Source organism: Nilaparvata lugens, chromosome 4 (genome assembly GCF_014356525.2).
Source record: "Nilaparvata lugens isolate BPH chromosome 4, ASM1435652v1, whole genome shotgun sequence".
NCBI classification, from domain to species: Eukaryota; Metazoa; Arthropoda; class Insecta; order Hemiptera; family Delphacidae; genus Nilaparvata; species Nilaparvata lugens.
In genome coordinates, this window is record NC_052507.1 from 35,512,780 (window position 1) to 35,539,350 (window position 26,571).

Genomic DNA, 26,571 nt, shown 5'->3' on the forward strand with positions numbered 1-26,571 from the left:
TTTATTTAAAAAAAAAACTTCAAAATAGTTGAACAACTACTTTCGAATATCACCGAGACTAGTTGTTCAACTATTCAAAAGTTTTTTTTTTAAATAAAGGGTGCTATAAGATTTTATTTTGTTTTATTAAATATAAGATTCTTTATGAATGATACCATAACGTTACTGTGATTCCACCAAGCTTCCTTAATTATCTGTACAATTCAGTCATCTCAGGGCACTGAAGCTTAATTAATTGAAGCTTAATAAGTGGTTCCTTGTGACGGCTTGTGGCTTATGAATTGGCTCATTGATAGACATCGTCGGGTCGGCGCGGCTATCTTGAGGTGTTGGACTCGGGTGGAACGCTCCCTGATTCGGAATCTGTGTGTATATGCTACATTAATTTGTGATGTTCGTGTCCCTAGTGATGTATTGTTTTAGTTTGTGATTTAGTATTGTATTGAAGGAGTAAGTGTAATAATTAGATTAGATTAGAATTGGGGCCGCGCACTAACTTCGCTCTCCTAAGATTAAGGCTGTGCAAAGGCTAAAAATAAACTTTCGACTCGTGATATTTTCCAAAGTTTTTCGATTTGCATATCATCAAGCTATCTAAATGAAAAAGCTATCTCAGGAAAACATTTTTTTCGATAATTATTTTTTGAGATATGAGCGCCCGTAGTTTGAATTTTTTGGACAGAACATTTCAAATTCGGTAAAAGATAAATTCATGAGACTTAGAGGATGGATTCTTCATGGTATTGTTGATCTAGTAGAACAAAAATTTCCTAAAAATATCAATTTTTAAAATAGTTATTTAATTTACCAAAAATAGCTCAACTAAAAGTTATTTTTGATATTTTCAGAAAATTTTTGTTCTACTAGATCAACAATACCAAGGGATATCGCAAGTAGAACGTTTATTTTTAGCCTTTGCACAGCCTTAAAACATGAACGCAGCAATTCAATTCTATTCAATCTCTGTCTTCACACAGTGGATTCGATTCTATAACAACAAATAATGACGATGGTTTCTGGGTCCAACCCGAGCTGCGATGTATTAACACATTTTTTATGTGTTTCACACGACATGCAGTCAAATATTTAAGTGAATAATCAAATCCGTTTACTTACTGACTGAAGTACTTTCGATCGGCTACTTAAATATTTGACTGTATGTCGTGTGAAATACATACAAAAGTGAACATATAATGTGTGAAAACATGAGGCCTAGGATGGGTACACTACTTCACGTATCTAAGAGAGTCTCCGACTCCGAGGAGAGTTTTCACGCGAAGGGAACGCGAAGGGAGTTCAGAATAGTCTCTTCCACATGGGTTCTACGTTTGGGTTTCCATAATAGTTTTACAGTAATTATAGATAAATTAATTTTACCAACGGAGCTCTCTGTGGAGTTGTAATCTGCATTACATGAGAAAACCTATAATAATGATTGTCTATCGTTGATATTCGAGGTTGTAATAGCTCGCAAAAGTGTCTCTATTGGAAGGGGAACACAATGAAATGAAAAAAAATTAAAATCGTTTGACATCTTCCGGTCGCGCATAGACACTAAAGTTTGTTAAAAATCTAAAAAAACGAAATTTTTCAGAATTTTTTTTCAACTTAAATTTTCTTTCCGTGTTGTAATAGGTGAAAAATACTTGAAGTGTATAGCTTGAAATCATTGTGATTTTTTTATTCAGGTTAGACAATATCTTCTGGTGGCTCAAGGAGCCTAAAATTTGTCAAAATATAGGAAAAATCACATTTTTTACAGAACATAACTTGAGCATTTTCAATCACTGTGGGCTACTTTAAGACAAGTTTGATCAAGCCTGATACAATCAAATGATGGGTGAGTATAGAGAAACGAGCTTGATACATTGTTTTTTATTTCACAAATTGTAGAATACAAGAAACTGTTGAATGTTATTGGTCAATAAAAACTGAAATAGGAAATGAAGCAAAACTAAATTTTTCAAACTGTCCAATTTTATGTCAAGAATCAAATTTATATGTTTATAAACTACATATTTCCTCCAAATGGAAGGACTCCAATCTCACACTTTCATCACCTCCGTTGTTAAGGGGCTTTACAGACAAAGCAATAAAAGCGCCAGTAGGGGTGAGAAAACTGCCCCAAAGCTGCCCCAAAGCTGGCTCAAAGCTGCCCCCAAATCTACCCCAAATCTGATTCTTAGTTCTAACATTGCCCAACCCAATGTAATCTGAACTAACTTAACCCAGCCACACCCCTAATCTCACAATAAATCTCAAATGGAGATCCTCATTACCACTTTTTTGGAAAAAACTAGATCCAGCATTTTTTTATTTCCTGAATAACTGAGAAACCGTTAATTTTACGAAAAAATTACAAGAATAACTTTTTCCAGTAAATCTAATTACAAATCTATTGACACCCCATTTGTCAAAATTGAACAGGAAATAAGGATCTTATGGAAAAAGTAGATCCAATTTCTTGAATAACTAAGAAACCATTAATTTTACAAGGATAACTTTTTCCAGTAAATCCATTTGTTAAGATTGAACAGAAAATAAGGATCTTATGGAAAAAATTAGATCCAATTTCTTGAACAACTAAGAAACCGTTAATTTCATCAAAAAGCTACAAGAATAATTTTTTTCAGTAAATCTATTTGTCAAGGGATCTAACTCAACTTTTTCTGAAACTCGTTTAACACATAGTGATATACCAATTAGCATTCCATTCAGGTCATGGGAATTGCATGAATTTCCACAATTACCTGAAACTACCAATCTTCAATGGACAGTTAAGACAACTTCGAACATATTTAAACCTATATTCATCATTCTTGGATTTCAAAAGAATAGGGAAAATGTTATAACTGCTAACAGGTCACATTTCGATTTATGTAATCTGAACAATGTTAATGTCTATTTAAATGCTCAATCATTCCCCTATGGAAATATTGCTGGTAATAAACATTTATTGTATTACATGTTCTCTGAATTCCAAAATGAATACTATCCTTATAACAGCAGTACATCAATTGAGTATAAAACATTTAATGGATTTGCACCATTGGTTGTTATAGACTGTAGTAAGCAAAATGAACTATTGAAATCTGGAGCAATAGACATAAAGTTGACATTAGAAACAACAAATAATTTCTCAGAAAAAACCAGTGCCTACTGTTTAATCCTCTATGATAATGAGTTTGAATATACACCACTGTTTGGAACAGTAAAAAGAGTATTATAAATTCGAAAAAAAACTTCTATAAAATAACAAAAAATTTGGTAAAAAAACTAGACAATATTCAAATCAAAAGTATTAACCTACCAACCACTTCCACACTCTACAAATGTATCAATATTTTACCTTCAGCATATGACGTTATTCTTTATATTTAAATAACGATTAGCCTCCTGCTTGGCATCAGTCGGTAGAGCATGAAATATTTGATATAATTATAAAAATTAGGTCGTGGTTTTTTAATAGGATACAGTCTCATAAAAATCTTTATAGGCCCAGGTATGAGCTTCCCCTATAATTCTTGTAATTCATTGAAAAAAATAAATAAATATATATATATATTATATATATATATATATATATATATATATATATATATATGATACTTATCCTATAGTGTTGAGGAATAAAATAAATTGCACACCATAAACAATTTGATACATATATTAACAAATATTGCAAAAAATAGATCAAGGCAAAAAATATAAAGAGCGATAAAATATATAATATAAAAATAGAACAATAACTGAAATCAGTAAAATATCACAGGCTAAACATTATACTCTAGATTTATAGCACGAAACATTACCATGTGCTTTTATCTTAAATCATATGCATCCTTTTGTATTTAGCTGCGATATAAGCTTGCCAATACTTGTCGACTTGGACAATTCAATTAAAAATAGGTTCCTTAAGATCAACTTGATAAATTGGCAACCAATAATCCAAATATATCTATTAAATTCTCTAGTATCTAGTAGATTTCTTTGTAATGAATATATATTTTATCTCAGGGTGCAAGATTCGGCACCTGATGGAATAAGTAGAGCAATTCATCTGGTGAATCAGAGCTACAACAAACTATCACAAATTATTTTAAAAATTAAAGATCATATGAATATGTTTTAATAGCCTAGATTTTATACTTCTTTGATTTATTAGAATTTTCTGAAATGTACTGATTCATTATTCCTTTAATAAAATACCTTTAATACTATATTTACTTGCGCAAGTATTTTTTATTAAATTCTTAATTTATAAGAATACCCTTTCGACGAGCTAGCTTTGATTATTAGATAAATTCGAAGCACTAAGGGCGCCCATCACTAATTCAATTTTCTCACTCACGTGTCGAAATCTTCTTATGAACCGCTGATGTCGATCCAACTCCTGGTGGTCCTGGACTATGGTAGCTGGAATCGTCTCTTCCAAGGGGTTACAAAAATTATTTAAAATTGAAAATGACTTCTGCTTTATAAGAGCATCACAAAGTATCATAAGAAATTTAATAATTCAAACTAACTTTAGCTTTTACAAGTTATAGCAAGGTATTACGCTCTAAAATATTTAGGGTCCTCTCATGGTGGCATCTGGCAGGCGAGTGATGGTTCTCCTTCTCAATTTTACAATTCTTATTTCCGACTTTCAAATTTACATAAAATTTGAATATCCTCGTCCTCCGCCATTTAAGGTTCAAATAGACCGTACTAAAATATTGAATTATTACTTATGTTGTATGTTTAATAGTTTCTTTGCCTTCGGGCCATATCCATAACATAGACTATACAATAATTTTACATAAATCCCAATCATTTATAGAAATATATATAAATATTTTTGAAATGGCATACTATTGCCGCCTATTAACTGCCATTATGCGATTGGTGCATGCAAATTGTTTCAGTATTCATGCGCTTGGTAACCTCCTATTTCCTTGAGCCACAAATGGCGACCATGTGCTCTCCTAAAATTTAAAAATTGTAGATATATGTTATTTGTTGCAACACGTGCTCTGAACATATTGTATTTAGGAATATGAACGCTCGAAGAGCTAGAATAATAAGAAGAACCGTATCTCAAAACTATTGAGAATGCATTTGAATAGCTTACCTAGCCAGATGACTGGGGTTATTATTCTTTTCAAAGTAGTTTGAGACAAAATCATTCTTTCATAGAAATTTGCTAACAGCATTCCTAACGTCAGTCACAGACACGTTTACAATAGAAACCACATGGCCCACTGTGCTTTGTGTCAACCCTTGTATATATCTATAGCATAAGTTGATGGCAGGTAAATGAAGATTGTGAATAGCAATATAGATATATAGTTAGGAGAGAAGTAAATATAGATATGTGAGTTAGTTCACAATGTAACCACGTGGTTAGCATATGCTACAATTTTACCACGTGGTTAGCATATGAATATTATTGAAGCAATTATTTGATGATCAATTATTTGAATGGTGATCACATAAAACGATAAACATGATATATGAGTAGATGTATTTATAAATTAGGTCATGAAGTAGATTAGGCTATATGTATAAAGTATTCAACAAATAAGGTTGTACAATAAATTATAATTTAATAATTATTATAAGCTAATTAAGTTAGTTGAATCCGAATTCATAGGCTAAGGACAAATTTGTAAATAGAATAAATTAGGTATATTTGATTGAAACAGGTTGACAATGAGTATAAGAAACCTGCTTAATTAATTAAGTAGTAATTAATTGGTATCTCATTAATTTGATTTATTCAACTCAATTGTAATGATGTACTGTATGACATTGTATTTTGTTCATTTCATGTATTTATTATTGAAGTATTTGCCATATCAGATTTATAAGATTGATCACTGTATTAATCAAATTTGATGAGAATGTATTCAAAATGTCAGTATCCAAACTTCAGAGTTTAAATATTGATAAAATATATGATATCATTTGTTTTAATAATGAAGGGGAGCCATAGTTTAAAATGATATAACATAATAAACATTATAGTAAATTCAAATTGATATTTGAATTCAATTTGTAAGCAGAATATTAGCTGATGAGTTTGAGGGTAGGCGGAGCTAGAGGGCGAAGGGTGATGAGGGGTGGAAAATCGTGGTGCTAGTATATATGCAGGCAGACCCTGTCTTGCGAGTTAGTTGCAGAGTTGCAGTTAGTGGCAGTTGAGTTGCTGTTAGTTGCTGTGAGTCTCTTGGATTTTGGACAGTGTTCAGTGTAGGAGTGAGTTTTTGGTTTCAGACTTCAATTATCCTATAGGGAATTGACTGAGCCAGGTAAAGATTGTATTTAGAATTTTCAATTTTTCTCATTTCAAATCCACACCACCACACCCTAAAAAGCCCAAATAACTATATCAAATTACATAGCATCAAAGTAAACAGCAAATTTAATTATTTTTTTTTTTGGCCCACTCTATTCTATACATAGGTCCACATAAGCTTACTTATTGAATATTGATTAGATATAATCAAAACTCTTGAATTGGCTATGAGTAATCTGCCTTTGGTTGTTTTACATGAAACTAGTCCACTGCTGGCAGAGGATCCTCATCATCCGAGCTTGGATATTAGTTTCAATGTTGAAATAAGTCCAAAACAGCCTCCTTCAAATATTGGGTATTATAGCTTCAAAAAATCAAATTCACTTGAATTTTATTCAACACTCAGATATTCTGATTGGAATAGTTTATATGAATTTCATGATGTAGATCAAGCTCTCGATTATTCCTATGAATTGATAAATTATGCCTTCACTTTGTATATACCAAAAAATAAAAAATAATTAAATTCAGATATCTAGTTTGGTATATGAGGAATATAATTCAAATGATTAGATCTAAAAATGAGTGTGTGCGTGTAAAATCGTTCTCCAGGTACTACTTGAACAAATTCATAGATTTAAGAGCGTCAATAAAATCAGAAATAAATATAGCTTATCAGAAGTACATAGACTCATTGCAATGCAACATTAATACCAATATGAAATAATTTTGGAATTACGTAGGGAGTAAAAAGGAATCAAGGTCAGGGACTGACTGTTTTGAATGGAATGGATGTAAATATACCAATCAGGAGGTGCCTCAGGCATTTGCTGATTATTTTTATCCAACCTATATTAATTGCAATAACAATAATGATACTTCGCCTCCCGAAAACAACAATGAAGCAAATAATATTAATTAAATTCTGCCACCTCTTGATAAATTTCAAATAACATTTATTTCTGAGGAAGAAGTCAGCTCAGCCATAGAAAGCCACATGCTCTTGTGGACCTGATGGAGTGCCATGATATATAATAAAAGGATGTAATGATATACTCACTAGACCCTTGAAATTCATCTTCAACTTGACTCTCAAATCAAATAAATATCCTACAAAATGGAAAGTTGCTAGGATAACACCCTACCACAAATCTGGTGGTAAAAATATAATCGGAAACTTTCGACCGATTGCTATTTTGAACTCAGCAAGCGAGGTATTTGAGTATATACTTTACAGTAAAGTACTTAATCACGCAAAGCCTGTAATTTCCCCATTTTAACATGGGTTCATGCCTTCGCGATCGACGGTTACTAATTTGCTGCAGTTTTCCCAATCTGTTTCCTCTGAGCTAGATGTGCAAGGTCGCGTCGATGTAATTTATTTAGATTATAAAGAATCATTTGATACAGTGAATTTCAAGGTACTTTCGAATAAGATGAGAGGTTTCGTACTGTCTGAAAGTCTTATCACATTTTTTTAAAGTTATCTCTATGATAGAAAATCTTATGTATTATTCAATAATCAGAGGTCTCTTGATTTCACCAACACATCAGGTGTCCCTCAGGGATCAAATCTTGGCCCATTATTGTTTTTATTACTAATAAATGATCTACCTGATTACATTGAAAAGTCCGGTATTCTGCTGTTTGCTGATGATGTTAAGCTATTCAAGCCTATAGCTGGTATTCATGATTGTGCCTTCTTGCATCGGGATTTATTGGACGGTGTTCAGAGGTGGTGTGAAGTGAATAAATTAGAGATCAATATTTCAAAAACCAAGTTCATGATCTTTACCCGCCAAAAAATCATAGACAGTACAGTTATAAAATAAATTATACTTTTCTGGACAGAGTAACGAGTACCGGGAGTCCTGATGGACCCAGTACTTGAATACAGGGATCATTCGGCTCATGTCATGAATTCGGCCAATAGATCACCAGGGTTTATTCTTGTAATTGTAAGTCCTTTACTAGATGTGAGGTCATATTGAATATTTATAATGGAACAGTGAGGAGCAGGCTAGAGTATGCAGCACTTGTTTGGGAGCCCTCACAGAACACTGCTGTTAATGATTTGGAGATCATTCAAAATAAATGATCAAGGTATCTCTATTCCGAAAAGTACTATTCATTTTGTCCAATAGCTTTTTCCACTGAAACCTTAAGGTCAACATTTAACGTCCAAAAATTGAAAACCAGAAGATCTATTAGAGCATTAATGTTATAATATGAAATTCTAAATAATAATATATTCATGCCAGATTTCATCAATTTGTTAAATGTTCATGTTCCATGCAATAGACCAAGACTTAATATGCTATTTCAAATACCGTTTGTCAGAGCCGCTCACCATTTCATTTCCTACCTAAATAGAACAATGAGATTGTACAATAGACTAAACCCATTCCTTGACCCCTTCTATGACCGCTACAATACATTCAAAAAATCTTGTGAAAAATTATGCTGCTCAATTGATGAACAAAATATTATTTTTGAACTCAACTAACTCTCTTTTTTTCAAATGTTTCTTCTTTCTATATGTATCTTTCATCCTATACCCATTTACTAACTTTCCGGAATCCAAAACCAAATATCGTTCTCTTCTAATCTTATTAGTTATACTGAATCGTGAATATTTTATGTAGTGCGATATTATTTTCTTTTGTTTTCTTTTTTGTATGTTAATTGTAATGTTATACTATCATATATGTCATTAAGGCTCGTACTGGAGTTTGTCTGTGAGCCTTTCTATGTTTTCTTGGAATAAATAAATAAATAAATAAATACGGTAATACACTTGATGTTAAGTGATACTTAACCGATATTGTTCATCAATATTCAATAAAATCATTACCGTAACTACTCATATTATAATCACTACTAATATTTACAGTGTTTCATATTCAGAAATCAGAAATGTAGTCTAGACTGGAATAGATGATCATAGAGCTGGGTTTGGAGTTTGAAGTTTGGAGTCAATAAATCGAGCACTCTCATTTTTATGTTGTCAGTGACCTCGTGAATTGCAGTATCAATCCACATTCTCTACTAAGAGAGGAATGTTATTGAACCCCAATCTTCTGTTTTCTTCCAAAGATTACATCAGAGTTTTTCAGACCTTTCGTCTATTACAGAATGATTTGATTCTTCCCGAATATTCTGTCCCTTGATAAAAACTAAGGACTCTAGAAAGAAGAAGATGACGCGTCAATGATGTCTTGCCACGTTTAAAGATAAAAAATCTTATCAATTCGTAATTTGTTGTTGGAGAAAAAGCATGGAATACCCGTAAATTATCAGCAGAAAGCCAAAAACCCAATTATGTGGGGAAGTCGAGCGGGAACTGCGATCGAAAAGACCTCAGCGTAATGGATCACTGAGCAATTCTCACGCTGCATTGGGTCTTCTCATGCTTATTTTGAAGATTTATGCTTGACTGTTTCAAGCTGCAAAGTTGCCAAATTTTATATAAAAGTGTAGACTAGAATAATGCCATAAATTATGAAAGCAATATTTTGTGAACAATGATTTTTTTCAGATTTCGAGGAAACATTTTGATTTTAAATTCATAGAACCTGCACAGGTTGAGCTGAGAAGTATGTTGATAATTTGAGCAAAATATGTTTAAATCTCTGAGAAATTTCAAAGGAATTGACAAAAATTACAAAAATAAGTTTATTTTATGATAATTATTTTTTTATTGCACAGGATGATGGCCATACACTTAAGTTCTAGGTTTGTGCGTGAGCAATGTGACGGATGATGATGAGAGATGAGTTGGCGCTTTGGGTGGGTCCGAACCACCAGGCAGAAATTTTAAAACTTATAAATGGTATTTAGAAGAATTCGGCTCTAAAGTGGCCACCCTTCGAAGGGAATAGCAGGCGCATGGAGCTTAACTCATCTTATCGGATAGAGTTTATCAGCACGACCACAAAACCAAATGGTTTGCTATGAAACCATAGAATGAACCAAGGTACCTAGAGTAGATGTATTCTAGGTACATTGGAATGAACTGCGATTCGGAAGAATTGATTCCCAATGCAAATGCTGGTATGGATAAAATTTCGCATGAAAAATAATAATGCTAAAGAAATACTAGTTGAGAAGTTTTGTAATTTAAACTCACAGTAATAAATTGACTCATTTATTGGAAATTTTCTCATAGTTAATTTGCATTTCGAAACTTTTAAGATACCGTGCTACAAATAATGTGATAGAGGCTACAGCAAATAGAGAAGGACTAATGCTATTTTAAATCTATGAATAACTATTTTGAAGGCACCAACTATAAATTCAACATAGGAAAGATGCAATCCAGAATGATATAGAATAATCTATTCATACCCAGAAAAACGGAACCAAGCTATATACTTCATCCGTAACAGACCAATCAGAGCATAATGATTATGGAACTAAACTTGGAAGATGCACTTTAGTAAGTGATATGTTACATTGTAAGCATTTTGCTTCTGTATTTCAATCCTCTTTATTGATTATTCATTTTATTCCTTATTATGCTTCGTGCTATAATGGTTGTACCATAAGTATGCTATCCAATGAAAATGCACTTCCATGCACAGCTCCATTTGAATTCTATCTGATTTCATGATTTGAGATTATTCAGTCATATAAATTGGGATAATATTGATACGTCTATAATTGTAATCTATGACAAATTCGCAAAGTTCGTAGTTTATTATTAGTGTTGTGTTATTTTCCAAAGCCAATTTCCTATCAGCTCTGCTCTACATTCAGCCAAACTTTCATCCTCTATCAATATATATTATGTTATAATACGGGTCCCAATTTGAATAACGTGATGTGGATCCATTTACATCACCTATACGAATATCACAATGTAGAATAGCCGGAAATAAACTATCGATGAATGGATTATTGTCACTTGCTGCCGATAGGTTGAAGTTATTCTTTTATTATGTAGGCTTATTACCAGGACTCGGCAGTTAACTAACAGGTCCCTAAGTTACATAAGAAACTATGAGCTGGCACAATCCCCCCAGCCCGGCGCTAAGATGCGGAGAAAGTTGTTGAACAGTCAATGAAAGTGAAAGGTGCCACTTGCGAGCAGCACTCGTTCAACAATAATAATTTATTATTATGACTACATCGGCAATCAATTATCAGACGTGTATTTTTAACTGCTGGTCAAGGCCTTGAAGATAGTGTTATCTGTCGTGTTCATGTTTATTTCTACGGTCATTGATAAAAGAGAAGTAGCCTACTACAATAAGTTATCGTGAACTTCTACTATAATGCATCAAGGAAGATAAAAAGAGGAAGAAAAAATTGAGTGTGAAAGATGGAAAGAGTGTTGAAAGGAGACAGAATGATATCTCAACTTCTATCAAAGTGATGCATGAGGGAAAGTGATCTCGTATGATCACTTTTGTCCCGGACATTGCTTTTAAAGTGAAAACAAATCAGATGCGGAAGTAAACATTAATTTCCGTTTACGCTTACAATATCGCGTGGTTTTTATTGAATCTATGATGAATAATAATGAAATTTCATTGGATGATTAATAAAAGTGACATTAAAAACGCTATGTTGTCACATCACACAACTTAGGTCTAGATGTACACCTGGTTTAGATCTAAACCTGGTTTAGTATGAGTGAATTATTCCTGACAATAGGCTGGAGATCCCAGGTTCAACTTCAAACCCAGTTGACACCAAAGGTTTTCAACCAGGTTACTCCCGTGTTATCGAATAGGCACCAGGCGCTGATCCTGGTGGTGGGGGGGGGGTTGTCTAGGTAGGTATCGGGACGATCAAGCTCAAATGATATATAATGTATGATTTATAATGATCATATAATTAAAATGATATACTGGAAGTCATACAATGATTTATATTTAAAATGATATATTCAGACCAGGCAGGACCTTCCCGCAAGCAAGCAGGACTACCCACCAACAAACACCCTCATAACGAAATTCTGAACATGTAATGCAAAGGGCGTGGAGCCTGAATCAACAGCAAATTCAAATATATTGTTTTACATTTATCTCCATAGGGTAAATTGAATATTTTCATGAAATTACTTTTATCTTCACTCTTTTTTATTGAAGACACGACCGGTTTCGGCTAATATTATGCCATTTTCAAGTGTCCAAAATTATTCTATTGGGAAAAGTATGGTGAGATGATGAGAGCTTGTCATCAATGGTATCGTTTTGAAGAAAATGGTTTTTCTGACTTTGGAATATTGAATCTCACAAGGAGCTACAGATAAGGGCAAATTATTATTAGGCTATTATCCATTTCCCCAACATCTTGAAAGGAAACAAAATTAGTGTTCATAATGTTCATGTGAAGAGTGGTGGGGCTTCTAATAAATTTTTGAACAATATTTCACACAATTTGACGAGAAATTATTGATAGAATGGAATACAGCTTTAGCATCACATACAGCATTACTGAAATGAAGGTCGCAATCAATAAAACATATACAAATAGCTTGTATGAAGGTCATTGACGAGAAAGCAGTCTGTTAGGCGCCTACTGCTATTCCGATCGCAAACAATTTAGCAAAATTCAACTTTTCAAAAATGAGTCTCCACTGAAATACGGACATTATTGTTAAGTTACTCGTTTTGCAACTTTCAACCGGTTTCATACAGAGAAATGCAACATCTTTATATTAGATGAAAGTTGATAGTAGGAAGAGACATCATACTGGTTCCAAACACGTTTGCATGAATCACTAGCTTCCTCTTGCAAAATAGAATCAAAGGCTATTTCTGGATTGTTCCAATGACAAGTTTTATACCTCTCTCACTCTTATATTAGATTGATATTCTTTTGTAAAGTGGGACTACAAATGATTACCTATCTATCCTGTTCACTGTATGATTGTACTTAAGAATTTATGGAGAAAATTATTGGTAGATATATTTTAGTGTGATAGGTAGAATTCTTCTGAGTTTACAGATCTTACATTCTTCTGAGTTTAAGAGGGGGGTGGGGGGTGTGTGTCGTCCGTCCACGGTCTTGGTGGGGGGTCAGCCTTAGATATTGAGTAAAAAGGTTGTCATTCAATGTAAAATAGGTGAAAATAATATTTTTTGAATATAACTTCTTATGTTTTCTCCTTTGAATATAACTTCTGATGTCCTCTTCATTGAAATGAATACAATTCACAGCCTTTTCATGACATTTTGCAGCATATTCCATCAAATTGCTAAATGCAACCTTTTTACTGTACATTTATTACCAACGAATTGAAAAAAAAATCTCTTAGAGAATAATAATTGTTCACGTATTAAAATATTTTTGTTCACCATGGATAATTTTGGAATTGCATATTTTCCAATGTGGGGCATTCATGAGATGTTATATAGGAGAAACATTTTTTCCACTCATAGTACAGTAAATAGCGATATTTACTACAATATACTGCATATAATTGACTATTGGATCGAGAAAATAAATATTCTTAAAGAATTAGTAACGTTTTAAAGCCATCCTATTTCACTGAAATACCATATAATTTGTTTGTATAGTTGTAACTAAATGAAACGGTCAAGTTTGATTTATAAACATCTTTCCTGGCGGAAGATGATCGAGGAAATCCTCCTGATCATTACTTTCAACCGTATAGGATAGCTTGAGCAATGAGCAGAGAATAGAGGAGCATAATAGCTTATTATTCTTGAACTCGCACCCTGGAACACATTCAAAGAAGGGATTTATAATTAAAAAAAAAATGAGTGATTACAATGCTAAGAATTTTTGGGCGATGTATGATTCAAAAAAGTTTCAAAATTCCGAATTCAGCTAATAACGAAAAATTGATTAAGTGAAGTAGGAATTTCAATGAAGATGAAAGTAGTGAATCCAATGAAAGTGAGAGGAAACCAGATCATAGTATGTGATGGTGAATTTATTAGTTATTGTCTGTCATGGCGACGTACGGTAACTGGTATGCCATGCTTTATATCGAAGATAAATGATGGACAGACTGAGGAATCTTCTAGAAAGTCCACTTTCATGGATGGATGAGTTAAATACGTATAAATTCAATCAGATTGCAGAATTTGAAAAATGCACTTTCCAGTTTCATATGTGTGTTGCAAGGTAAAGAATGAGATTAAACTGCAGTAAGATATGAAGATACCTGCCACATTAAAAAAAAAGTAGAACAGTAATCTGGTATTTAAGTAAGATGGTCAGACCTGGTTTTAATACTCATTCAAAGCTAAAATTAATATGCTTTGATATCAACTATTTGTCTGTAGGATAGTTAGCTCATACTTGAATTTCCACTAACTTGTTTGATTTCTTGTCGTAGCTGTCAAATGCTACTACTATCGTAATTTATGTATCATATTACGTAGATATATGCCATCAATTTCTATATTGAAAGTTGGAATGTGAGTTCTTTATATCATGGTCTTGAATCCATCTTTCCACCTTTCTATCCATCTTTTCCGAAGGATACATTTTCAACTCTTTTTAAAGCATTGGTGAAAATCATAGGAGATTATTAGTAAATTTTCAAGAAAAGTTCATTTTGCAGTGGTGGAATCATGCTTAGTTTTGGTAAATTGTCAATCATCGACGAAAGTGATTGAATTTTATCTCAATCCCATTTTATTGTCAGAACGATACATAACTAACAACGAAACGAATCGGTGGCACAAAGAATTCATTGAGAAAATGAACTACAAAATTCATTTGAAAATTAACAAGAAAATTATCACAAAATCACCAAAGAATTTGCATCAAAAATGAATTTACTACAATATAAACATTGGAAGAACAATAATTTCAAGGTACCTAATGGTTCATTTTCATGGATAAGATGTTCGATCATCTTACAGCGAATCAATACATCAAAATATTTCCATATCGTATCAACTTGAGGTTTCTATCTATTCTATGTCCACTGTGAATGTTAAGTGAAGAATAATTCATGTAGCGGTAAGTTCATCAGTAGTTGACTTGACACCTTGATAATCATTTTGTGTTTGCACTACCACTACTTGGGCTGATATAAACTCAGGAGTTACTTCTCATCACTTAGTCCAGTCACTATATACATTGGTGCATGCAAAATATATCGTAGCTCTGATTTTTTAATATATTATTTGGATACATGAGGGAAGTCCAGAACCAATTTCTTCATGCAAAATTCCCTTGTGCTAGATACAGAATGACCCAAAAACCTCGTATTTTCGGTTCATTTTCCAGTTTTCAGCTATATTCGCAAAATGCAGTAATCGGAAAGAAGAATTTGCTCTCGATTTTTTTTTTAATTGAAAAATTCTGTATGGAACAAAGACCTTGAAGAGATATAGACCCACAATGCCTATGCCTTTCCAATGATAGCTCTTACTTGGAATTGAAGGCCGCCATTGGGGTATTTTAGCACGAGATATTATATCTATATATTTGAAATACTATAGATTACAAAGGCATTTGTATGTAATAATCTTATAGGTTGCCCCCTCAAGGGCCGATTTCAATTCCAAGTACGACATTAGCGCTGCATGTGAGTCTATGCATCTTTAAGGTCTTTGGTATGGAATGAGATCTTCTCGTGCATGAGGTAGGTAGGTAGCGCAGTTCATAAAAAGAACACATAGTCGAGATATTTCATCTGTAGAACAGCTGTTTTTACGACTTCAAAAAAATGACGATTAAAAAAAATCATCGAATTTCACAATTCACACAAAGAAAAAGTTCTCTGAAAACAATTATACAGGGTAATTCCTAATTATGGTAAAATAATTCTATACGTGATAGTAGAGGTGAAAATAAGAAAAAAAGTTCTTATAAACATAATATATCCATAATCGCTTCATTAGCGAGCTATACAGAGTGGAAGATTTCGCCCGGAATTCAGTTCCTCTAGTGAAATACACCGATACTGAATTGTTTGGGGACTAGTTTTGGATAAACTTATGCTGGATTAATATGGAAAAATATCTGAAAAATTGAATAAAACTAGTCTGGAAGCTGTAGTGTGAATAGTTTTTGAGAAAAAAGTTGAAATATGCAAAAATCCAAGTAGAAAAAAACAGACTTCTACGTTTGATGCCCAATAACTTTCTTTAATGACCAGTAAGCAAATAATTTTTTGCAATAAAAATTGTAGAGAATTTAATTCTGAAAAGAATTATGTAAGTTGTGTAAACTAAATTTAATTAAAAGTTGAATAAAATGTATTCATATGTAGTACATTAAACCATGAAAATTTGCTGTTTTATGAGGAGAGAACTAATAACTCATAGGTTTTAGGTGATTGCAAATGAAACATGGATTTAAGAACAGCTGATTCATTTAGTTTAAAATAAGTAAATATTTAAAAGAAATTTTCAGCTGAAAATTATTTTCAGAAATATTGTAGCTCATTGTTGAACAAAACAACAAACTGTAAGTTAGGCCTACTGTAACCGCGCTGTGTTTTTTGTTTAATCTATTAACCAGTTATTTGTAACCATTTCACTTTGCTTTTGTGAGAATCATGCATAATGGAGCTTCAGCACGCTTCAGTGTTGCTGTTTGTGAACACTTGAATCACAGCTTTCCAAATCAATGGATAGGCCGAGGTGGGCCAGTACCATGGCCAGCTAGGTCACCAGACTTAAATCCTTTGGATTTTTATCATTGGGGACACTTGAAAACATTAGTATACAATACTCCGATTGATACCATTGAAGAACTCCGATTGAGGATTTTGAACGGAATAGAAATGATAAAGCAGACTCCTGGAATATTTGAACGGGTCCGACAATCGATGAGAAGACGTCTGAACATATGCATTCAGAACAAAGGAGGTCACTTTGAACATCATCTTTAGTCTTTTGGTATATGTTTAATGTCATTTAGATATGTTACTTTCATATAAAAATAATCTTTTCATAAAAAAAGGAATATTTTATTTGCAATCAGCTACAACCTATGAGTTATTAGTTCTCGCCTCATAAAACAGCAAATTTTCATGGTGTAATGTACTACATATGAATACATTATATTCAACTTTTATTTAAATCTAGTTTACACAACTTACATAGTTTTTTTCAGAATTAAATTCTCTACAATTTTTATTGCAAAAAATTATTTGTTTACTGGTCATTAAATAAAGTTATTGGGCATCAAACGTAGAAGTCTGTGTTTTTCTACTTGTTGAAAGTTGTGTGAGTGTACCACACCAGATTTTTTGTGTATTGGAATATGGGCTTGAGTGTACTCAAGAATGGATTTTTTATTTTTTGACCGAATTCTACTTATGATGCATGATTTTGAACTGCCTTGACGCACTAAGAAGAATGAAGTGTAGTACGATGAGATCCGAGCATTGTGTCAAAAGCTATAAGTGTTTGAAATTTTGTTCCTTGAGGTGTCCTTATGCGAGCCACTCCTCTATGAAATACTGAAATGAAGTGCATGAAACGGGTGATTCTCATATAACATAATCCCATGAACTTATATCATTGTGCGAAATATCAATGTGACGACAATTTAGTTGGTGATGATGGTTGAAGCTAAAGATTAGGTGTTTTTTACCTCTCAAATATGAATTATGCGCTCAATTATAATAATTGATTGTCATTAAATTAAAAACGTCAAAATATAAAACTATGCACATGGAGAGAACCAGTAGTTTTATTAACATAATTATCAAAAGATGAAACTAGACATATTATAAAGCTAAGTCCAAATCAGCCAACCATTCAAGAGCCAAGCCAAGCCTTAGCCAAGCATTCACAAAATCCTCAACGGCATGGGGATACAACCTGACAGGACAGACCTCAGTTATATGTTTCAAAGTTTGTTTTGGAACTCCACAGTCACATTCAGGTGATGGAATGATCCCCCATTTATGCAGACTGTCCCCACATACACCATGCCCTGTTCGCACCCTGTTTAATCCCTTCCAAAGGTGACGGGGAAGGCTGAAACCTTCTGGCTCTTTATTTGGCTTGATAAGCCGTGCCTATTGGTCAGGTGCTTGCAAATTCCAAGCAGCATTCCTCTCTGAGTCTATGTTGAAATTGGTTCTAACCAAATCCTTTGCAGATGTCGATGAAGGCCTTCTAGATGTGAGGCGACCTATTTCTAGGTCGGGAAGGTCTTCATGAATTGGCAGCATTGGGTTATCGGAAATCTTTTTGAACTCCTTTAACAGGGCATTTTTCCTCCGTGAGGGAGGTGGAGCAATATTGCTCAGTATTGGAAGCCAATTTACAGGAGTTGACTTGATACACCCAGTAATCATTCTCATAGCCATGTTGAGCTGTGCATCAATTTTCTTAGTGTATGGGCTATTGATCCACACAGGTGCACATTATACTGCTACAGAATAAACAAGAGACAGAGTGGAGCACCGTAGGGTATGGTCTGAGGCACCCCAAGTAGAACCACACAATTTTTGAATTATGTTATTGCGGGTTTGAATTTTCTTTGAGGTGGTCTCCAGGTGTTTTTTGAAAGACAGTGTTCTATCCAGTGTAATACCTAGATATTTGGGGGAATTTTGATGCTGGAGAAGTACATTATTGAAATGAACCTGGAGTTTCCTATTAGCCATTTTATTATTTAGGTGGAATGAGCTGACTTCTGTTTTCTTCAGGTTTGGAATAAGCCTCCATTTATGGAAGTTTATATATAAGATTATACCATATATAAGATTAGGTGTTTTCCACAATACAAGGAGCATTGTTGCCAGGTGTGCCTGAAAATTTATATGAGATAGAGCGTTTTACCTGATATCAGATTCTAGAGCACAAAACTACGCCCAGAGGGATTTTGAATTATACATCTAAATCTAAATGGTGAAAATCGGAAGATATTGTTGATCAAAAACAAAAATTCATCAAAATTGATTTTTTCTTTAAATTTCACTCATTTTTGAAAAATCATAACTCAGTACTCATTAGAGATAGAGAGTTTCGAATGATCTCATTCCATACAGAAATTTTTAATTAAAAAAAAAATTCAAGAGAAAATTCTTCTTTCCGATTACTGCATTTGGCGGAAATAGCTGAAAACTGGAAAATGAACCGAAAATACGAGATTTTTGGGCCATTCTGTATCTAGCACAAGGAAATTTTGCATGAAGAATTTGGTTCTGGACTTCTCTCATGTATCCAAATAATATAATTATTGAAAAATCAAAACTACATTATATATTGCAAGCACACCCCCTTTTTTATAGATGAACCGCAATCCAGTGTGACAAATGTATCGAGGAGATTAGGGCTCTGGTTTTGTATGATTTTTCCAGTAAACAACACTGTCAGTTGTTCTGTAGTTGGCAACCAGCAAATTCGTCGATATACTTGATTCCTCTCATATTCAGTATTTGAAATTGTAAATGTTGGAACATATATACGGTACTTCTTATATTCTCACTCATGTCATGATCTGGAATAAAAAATTACTTACACTCATCTTGTATGAACAAAAGTTTAAAGACAATTTATACAAATTTGACAAGAAACTTACAAATTTTCTAAAAGTTTCCAATATTTTTAATTGTAATATGAAACCCATAAAAGTTATGAATGACTGTCAGTGATGAAGAGTCAATTTCCACTTTCATTAAAAACTTTTTTTCCTCTTTGTATCATCTCGTATTCCATCTTCATTCCTCTTTAACCCCTATCCTCACCATTATTTTTATCCTTTCTTTACTCATCTCATTCTCTCCACCTCATCTCTCCTTGATCTTTCTTATTTTTCATCCAACTATTTACATTCATCCTTTACCCAATCCCTTTTTCCTTCTTCTAACAATCTTCTCAATTATTATTTTTATAATCTTCTAATAATTTTATTTGATCAGTAGCTTTCCACTCCTCCTCACTTTCCTCCTTCTCTTTTCCTGTCTTCCATATCCTTTTCTTCCTTCTCCTCTTTCTCTACATCTGTCCCCCTTATCCTTCTCTTCTCCATCCCAGCCTCTCTTCCACCTTTCTTACACCTTGTCATCCTTCTCTTATCACCTTTCTCGTCCTCCTACTTCTCCTCCTCCACCTTCTCCTTCTTCTTACTCCCAACTCCCCTCCTCCCGCACGCCTCTCTCCACCTATTCACCTACTACTCCAAATACTCCATCTCTTCCTCCTTTTTTGCTTCTCTTCACCACGTCTTCCTAATACACCTTCTTCTCCCCACTCCTTTGTTCTCTTCCTTTTCTCCTTCTTTCCTCTACCTCTTCCTACACTTCCTACTCCTTCTTCTTTTACCTTCCTCCCTCTCCTATTTCTCCTTCTGCTCCTCCTGCTCCTACTCCTCCTGCTCTTACTCCTACTTCTCCTCCTCCTGAAACTGACATCAATGGAGTAAACATTCAGAAGAGCCTTGATCATTGAGAAGAGTCTTGTGAAGTCATGTGAAGAGTTTCGGAAGAGTGGGTTTTTGTACCAGCGCTTTTTTATTCTTTGTAATGTCTTGACCAAATAAATAAATTTATGAACTATAACAACTAAACTTGATGATTCACTTCTACCATAGTACGATACTCCTACAACTTGCAATTCTGCAATTTTTTTATCAAAACTTGTTCCAGGGCACTAGGCCTCATCTTGAAGAGGCATTAGTAGCTGACCCTCTTAATGACTTTATACGATAGTAGTTGTTGACACCCTGTGTTAGATAGTACAAACACTATCAACTATTGGACAAGATGAACATTCAATTTTTATTCCCCAGTCTTAACCTACTCAATCTATAGTCTTCTCTGTATCCTGTTCCTATTACAAGTATCGTATGTCTGCAATATTGACAGTCCAATTATTCTTGGGAGTGAAGATTAGTGGTGGAGGGTGCGTTCAATTTCAATATTTCTTCACCCCTAGAAGTAAAGTAATGTAAAGTAATTCTTCATTCAACAATAGACTGATTTGATTCCTCTCTCATCAATTTCTTCTGAACATTATTCAACTCCTCTACTTACATACAAATCTTATTTTTATTATTTATTCATTAAACCAGTACTACCGCAAGTTATAACGGAATAAAAATCAGGCGCCAGCCCAATGCTTCTTCTGCTCGTAAATGTAGTGCAATATTAATAATTGAACTGAATAATTGATCAATTTTATCTATTTTTCAGTTTTCATAAGAGATTGGACAAGCTATAGTTCGGCAAGCAGGCTGGGATCCAACGAGCCGTTCCAGAATGTGTCGAGAAGCTATCGGCAGGCGCCTCCTTGGTCTGCCCCTGGCTACACCATGATGAGTGGGCCATTTCCAAGCAGGATAACTCCAGCAGGGGATCGTTCCAGATCGTCATTGATGTTTGACGGTGGATACGATCTCAGGTGAGCGGAATTATTTTCAATAGCCTATAAAATAATATTGATACCTAATCATGTTTTCCTGTTCAACCACCGCATTAAATGATTTCATTATGATTCATATTATAATTTGGAATGAATATTCAATTGGGAGAATAGCAGTCACGTTTATGGGTGGAATGATATGTAGAACTACTCATCGTCAAGCCGTCAGAGATTCTTCCATCATATGAAATAATCAACTGTTTACACTTTACACATTAGAATTTGTACGCCTCACTTGCTATCTTTCAATCAAAGCACTATCGCATGCTGTCCCTTTCCAATAGTGTTCTCAATGACATAAAGGAGATTATTTTTTCTTTCAATGAAAAACTTCATTTTACAGTGTTTTACAATACATGTGAATGTATTTATTAAACTAATAGATGGATTTCTCTGCAAGATACAATTACATTTCACTTTTCATTATTAAAGGAGATTAACTTTTTCAATGAAAAACTCTATTTTACAGTGTCTTACAATACATGTGAATGTATTTATTAAACTAATAGATGAATTTCTCAGCAAGAGACAATTACATTTCACATTTATTTATTAAACACAAACTGATAAATAGAGTGATGGATAAAATCACTTCTTTCAAGAAACAAAAAATTACATTTCACATTCCATCACACTTAATTTGTGACAAATAAACTAATGAATAAATGTAATTGTTGCAAGACGCCCCCAGTGGGCTCAAGCGCCATCTTCCGACTACCGACCGAGGCGAGCCTACTCTCAGAGTGACGTCACACTGTGGCATGATGCGGGGCGCAGCAATCGCAACTCCAAGATCGCACCCGAGTTCCTTGCGCCCAACCAGCGCCCAGGGGCGGACGATGAGTCGGGGCGCCTGCTTTCCAGTGACACCATCGCTACCATTTCGGAGACATTGGGTGCTATCAACACTGTCGGCAGGTATTTGGTCAACTACACCCGGGCCAGCACTGCACCTGGCGATAGGGTCGATGCTGTTCATACACCGGTCAGTACTAAATCCAATTGAATTTAATAATTTAGAAAGATTCAATTCGATTCATGAAAATCTGGTGTGGCGCACTCACACAACTATCCTTGCTGTTATGAAAATTGGTCAACTAACGCTAGTGTTCTCGCGCATCTCAAGTCTACTATTCTAAGATCTGAGCCAGCTGGTGACAGGACAATAGCGCTGCAGACACACGAAGTCTGCTATCTCTTCATAGTGAATGATTTAATAGAATCAACAGTTTGCAATTGAATTTTATTCTCTCGAATTCCGAGCTTATTTTCAATTTTAGGTGAAAATGTTACTGAACATTAATTGTACAGATTTTCATGCTCAATCTTTTCCTCAATTTTTTTGTTTCAATTGTATCTGAAGCCTGATAATTGGGAATCTAAAATCGAACTTTGCATAGATGGGGCGAAGCTCCTGAAATTTTTACAGATATGGGACTCGTGGCAGTTGATAGAGCTTATCAATTACTATATTGATATAGTAGGTATATAGGTATAAGTTTGATTAAAATCGTTGGAGCCGTTTTTGAGAAAATCACAAAAAAAACCTGTTTTTGACAACATTTCTGCCAATTTAGCCGCCATCTTGTATTGCATTTGATCGAAATCGTTTGTGTCGGATCCTTATAGTGTAAGGACCTCAAGTTCCGAATTTCAAGTTATTCCGTTAATTGGGAGATGAGATATCGTGTACACAGACGCACATACACTCATACACACACACACACACACACACACACACACACACACACACACACACACATACAGACCAATACCCAAAAACCACTTTTTTGGACTCAGGGAACCTTGAAACGTATAGAAATTTGGAAATTGGGGTACCTTAATTTTTATCCGAAAGCAATACTTTCCTATGGTAATAGGGCAAGGAAAGTGAAAATACAACTTGACATAATACAATTAGAAATAAATAATATCCACTGGATGTCACAAACTTCACACAAATAATGAATAAATAAATAAACTACCCACCATGGATATATTTTTAGAAATCATCCAATTCTTGAATATATTATAGAAATTTATCAAAACGCAGTGATATTCACTTCAGATTCATGCATTAAATATCATAATTCAGTTGCCAGTAGTTGCTATTTTGACTAAACCCAGTGCCGCTGCAACAAAAACCTCCCTTTCTTTACTGAATTATACTGCATATTTCAACTTTTTTCTCAAAAACTACTCACACTACAGCTTCCAGACTAGTTTTATTCAATTTTTCAGATATTTTTCCATATGAATCCAGCATAAGTTTTTCAAAAACTAGTCCCCAAACAATTCAGCATAGATGTATTTCACCAGAGGAACTGAATTCCGGGCGAAATCTTTCACTCTGTATAGCTCGCTAATGAAGCGTTTATGGATATATGTTTATAAGAACTTTTTTTCTTATTTTTTCCTCTACTATCACGTATTAAATTATTTTACCATAATTATGAATCACCCTGTATATTTATTTATTCATTTATTGGATAGAGTAATCAATACTGTACCGTAGTCGGAAAAGGAAAAACAGGCTATTGCCCAAAGCTTCTCCAATTTCCCAATAAATTTGTCTTAAATTGTCCAAATATTATGTAGGTCATGTCCATTTCAATTTATACACTAATATTATCAATCTGAATATACAAATCAGAATAAAACAAAACATTTTGAATTTAGATAGATCAATAATAAAACTTCCGTAAAAACATGAAACAAACTTATCCATACTTTTTTCTCTCTTTACCCCAATCTTCCTCTCCCAATCTTCTATTTTTCGCTCCTCTTCACTCTTCATCCCTCACTTTTATACTCTTCACCAGCCTATAGCATGGGAACCATAGTTGGCTAGGTGTTCTTCCTCCTTTCTTTTTTTTAGCACACCCCACCATTAAGACAATTTTTTTAAATTATAGATTTGTATTTCGATTGTGTTGTTTTGTATTTAGATTTCTTTTGTGTATTTTGCGTTGAGTTGGATGAAATTATTGATTGATTGAAATGAATTGTGTTCATCTACCTTGTTGAACAGCCAGTGGTGAGTTCGGGAGAGGATTTACCAGGCGCCATCTACACGATCAGCAAGAACGTGTTGGGTCGCAATGTGACGGATAGCATAGCACCGCTGGTGCGCGGCCTTCCACCACTAGTTGGCAGTACGGGCAAGGTAGGCATACTTCACATTCAACATTATGACTTACTGACAACAATTAAATATAATAAAACTTAAACGTCTTCTTTTCTTGTACTGTTACTATTATTGTTAGTTGTTGTTGTTGTTGTATGACTCCTCCTCTAAACACGGACTTGTCCCATATTAGAGGAGTAATATTCTCAGAGGAATGTATTGTAAAACGTACACTTTCTGAAAATTAAATTAATTTGAATTTGAGTATTTCCTAATTTATCTATTGCGAAAATTAAGAGATCATGTAAATTCATCAATCTACTGTATTTTGACAAATTATTAATTAATTTTGGGTTTTCCCGTTCACATAATGATGATAGCATAGCTTGATGACTGAGTTTTCATGGCGGGAGTGCACTAAGAATCTGTGGTATGCGCCTGTGATGGACTTGGAAAGAATTCTTTCATGGTAAAAGAGAGCTATTAGAACCATCCTGAGTTTGTCATAGAGTGTCATAGATGATTGGGACTCTTTAATCTATCTTTCCACTTATACGAATTCAAGTCACCCCTGCTTACATTCTGATGTTTTAAATAGACACGGTCGAGCTCCTATCTAACAAATAATATCTAAATAACAAAATCCACTCCCTAAAAAATTGAGACACATTATAATTTATAAATTCTAGGCCTACTGTTTGTTTTTTTACCTCTATGACTGTATCGAATTCCTCTCTACGGTGTATGTTTCCTAAGGATTATTAACATTATTATATCGTTACATGTAGCCTTCGTGGAGATTGAACTGTGTATGGTATATTATGTTTTGACTATCCGTATCTATAATAATCCTTAATCCTTGTACTCCCCAGATAGATTTAACAATTCATAATAATTACATACACTTTCAGTAGGCTATGCGGGCTATTTTAATTTTTTTTTCAATCATATCGAAGCTCCTTTAAGATATTTGGAAGTGTTTCCTGTTGCCTGTTCCTGCGAACATATGTGTGACTCATTATAATGTGAACAATATAATTACTATATATAATATAACTAGAGACCTCCTGGGTTAAAGAACTCGCTCATGAACTGTTGCATTGATCTCTGAAATCTTTTAAAAGTATATGATATTACAGTAGTAGGTACCATACTATAGGGATCCCATTCCAATTGGAAAAAATTACTTTCTGTCGTTCCAAAACTTTTGTCGGCCATCTTGGAACCGTCATATGGATCCAACTTCATTTTGAATCCAGCTTCATTTTGAATCCAACTTAATCTGTTCGATACAGAATTTCAAACTTTGGAAGTTTAAGGAATATTAAGGAAGGCGAAACCCGCACATCGATATCTCAAACTGTTTCAATGATCTCAACATTCGAAGATACTTAATAAAGTATACAAAATGAAATAAATGAATGCCTATACCTACATTGAATAATCAAGTGTTGAAGAACACTAATAGTAGCTTCTACTCACAAATTTAACACTTTGAACAAACACATTTGTCATAGCAACTGCTATCACAAGTAGTATTATTAATTACGTGTATGTAACAGACAGGCAGTTGTAGAACTCATTATTAATGTTGTCTATTATTCAGCTGAAATCATGTGTCGGCCCATAAAGTCTGTCTGTCTGACAGTCTGTGTGATATCACCCAAATAGCATCAGCTTTTTTAAATGAATGGAAAAATTGAAGAAATATCATGCAATTAATTCCAGATGAAAACATAATAAAATCAAAACTATTTTTTTCTTATGCACTTCCAGTGCTATTTTCATACTAGTAGTTCTGTGAACAGTAGACCTCGCGCAGTTATGAACCGCAGCCTCCTCTT

At 33.8% G+C, this 26,571-nt stretch overlaps 1 protein-coding gene across 1 annotated transcript in view; it reads left to right on the forward strand.

Annotated features, from left to right (window-relative positions):
• Positions 1 to 26,571, forward strand: part of LOC111053752 (serine proteinase stubble) — a 95,143-nt gene that overhangs the window by 51,781 nt on the left and 16,791 nt on the right. Inside the window, exons 2-4 of the mRNA XM_039427384.1 lie at positions 21,372 to 21,579; positions 22,282 to 22,585; positions 24,632 to 24,766. Of these exons, the coding sequence (XP_039283318.1) occupies positions 21,372 to 21,579; positions 22,282 to 22,585; positions 24,632 to 24,766 (647 nt within the window). The remainder of the gene's footprint in view (positions 1 to 21,371; positions 21,580 to 22,281; positions 22,586 to 24,631; positions 24,767 to 26,571) is intronic.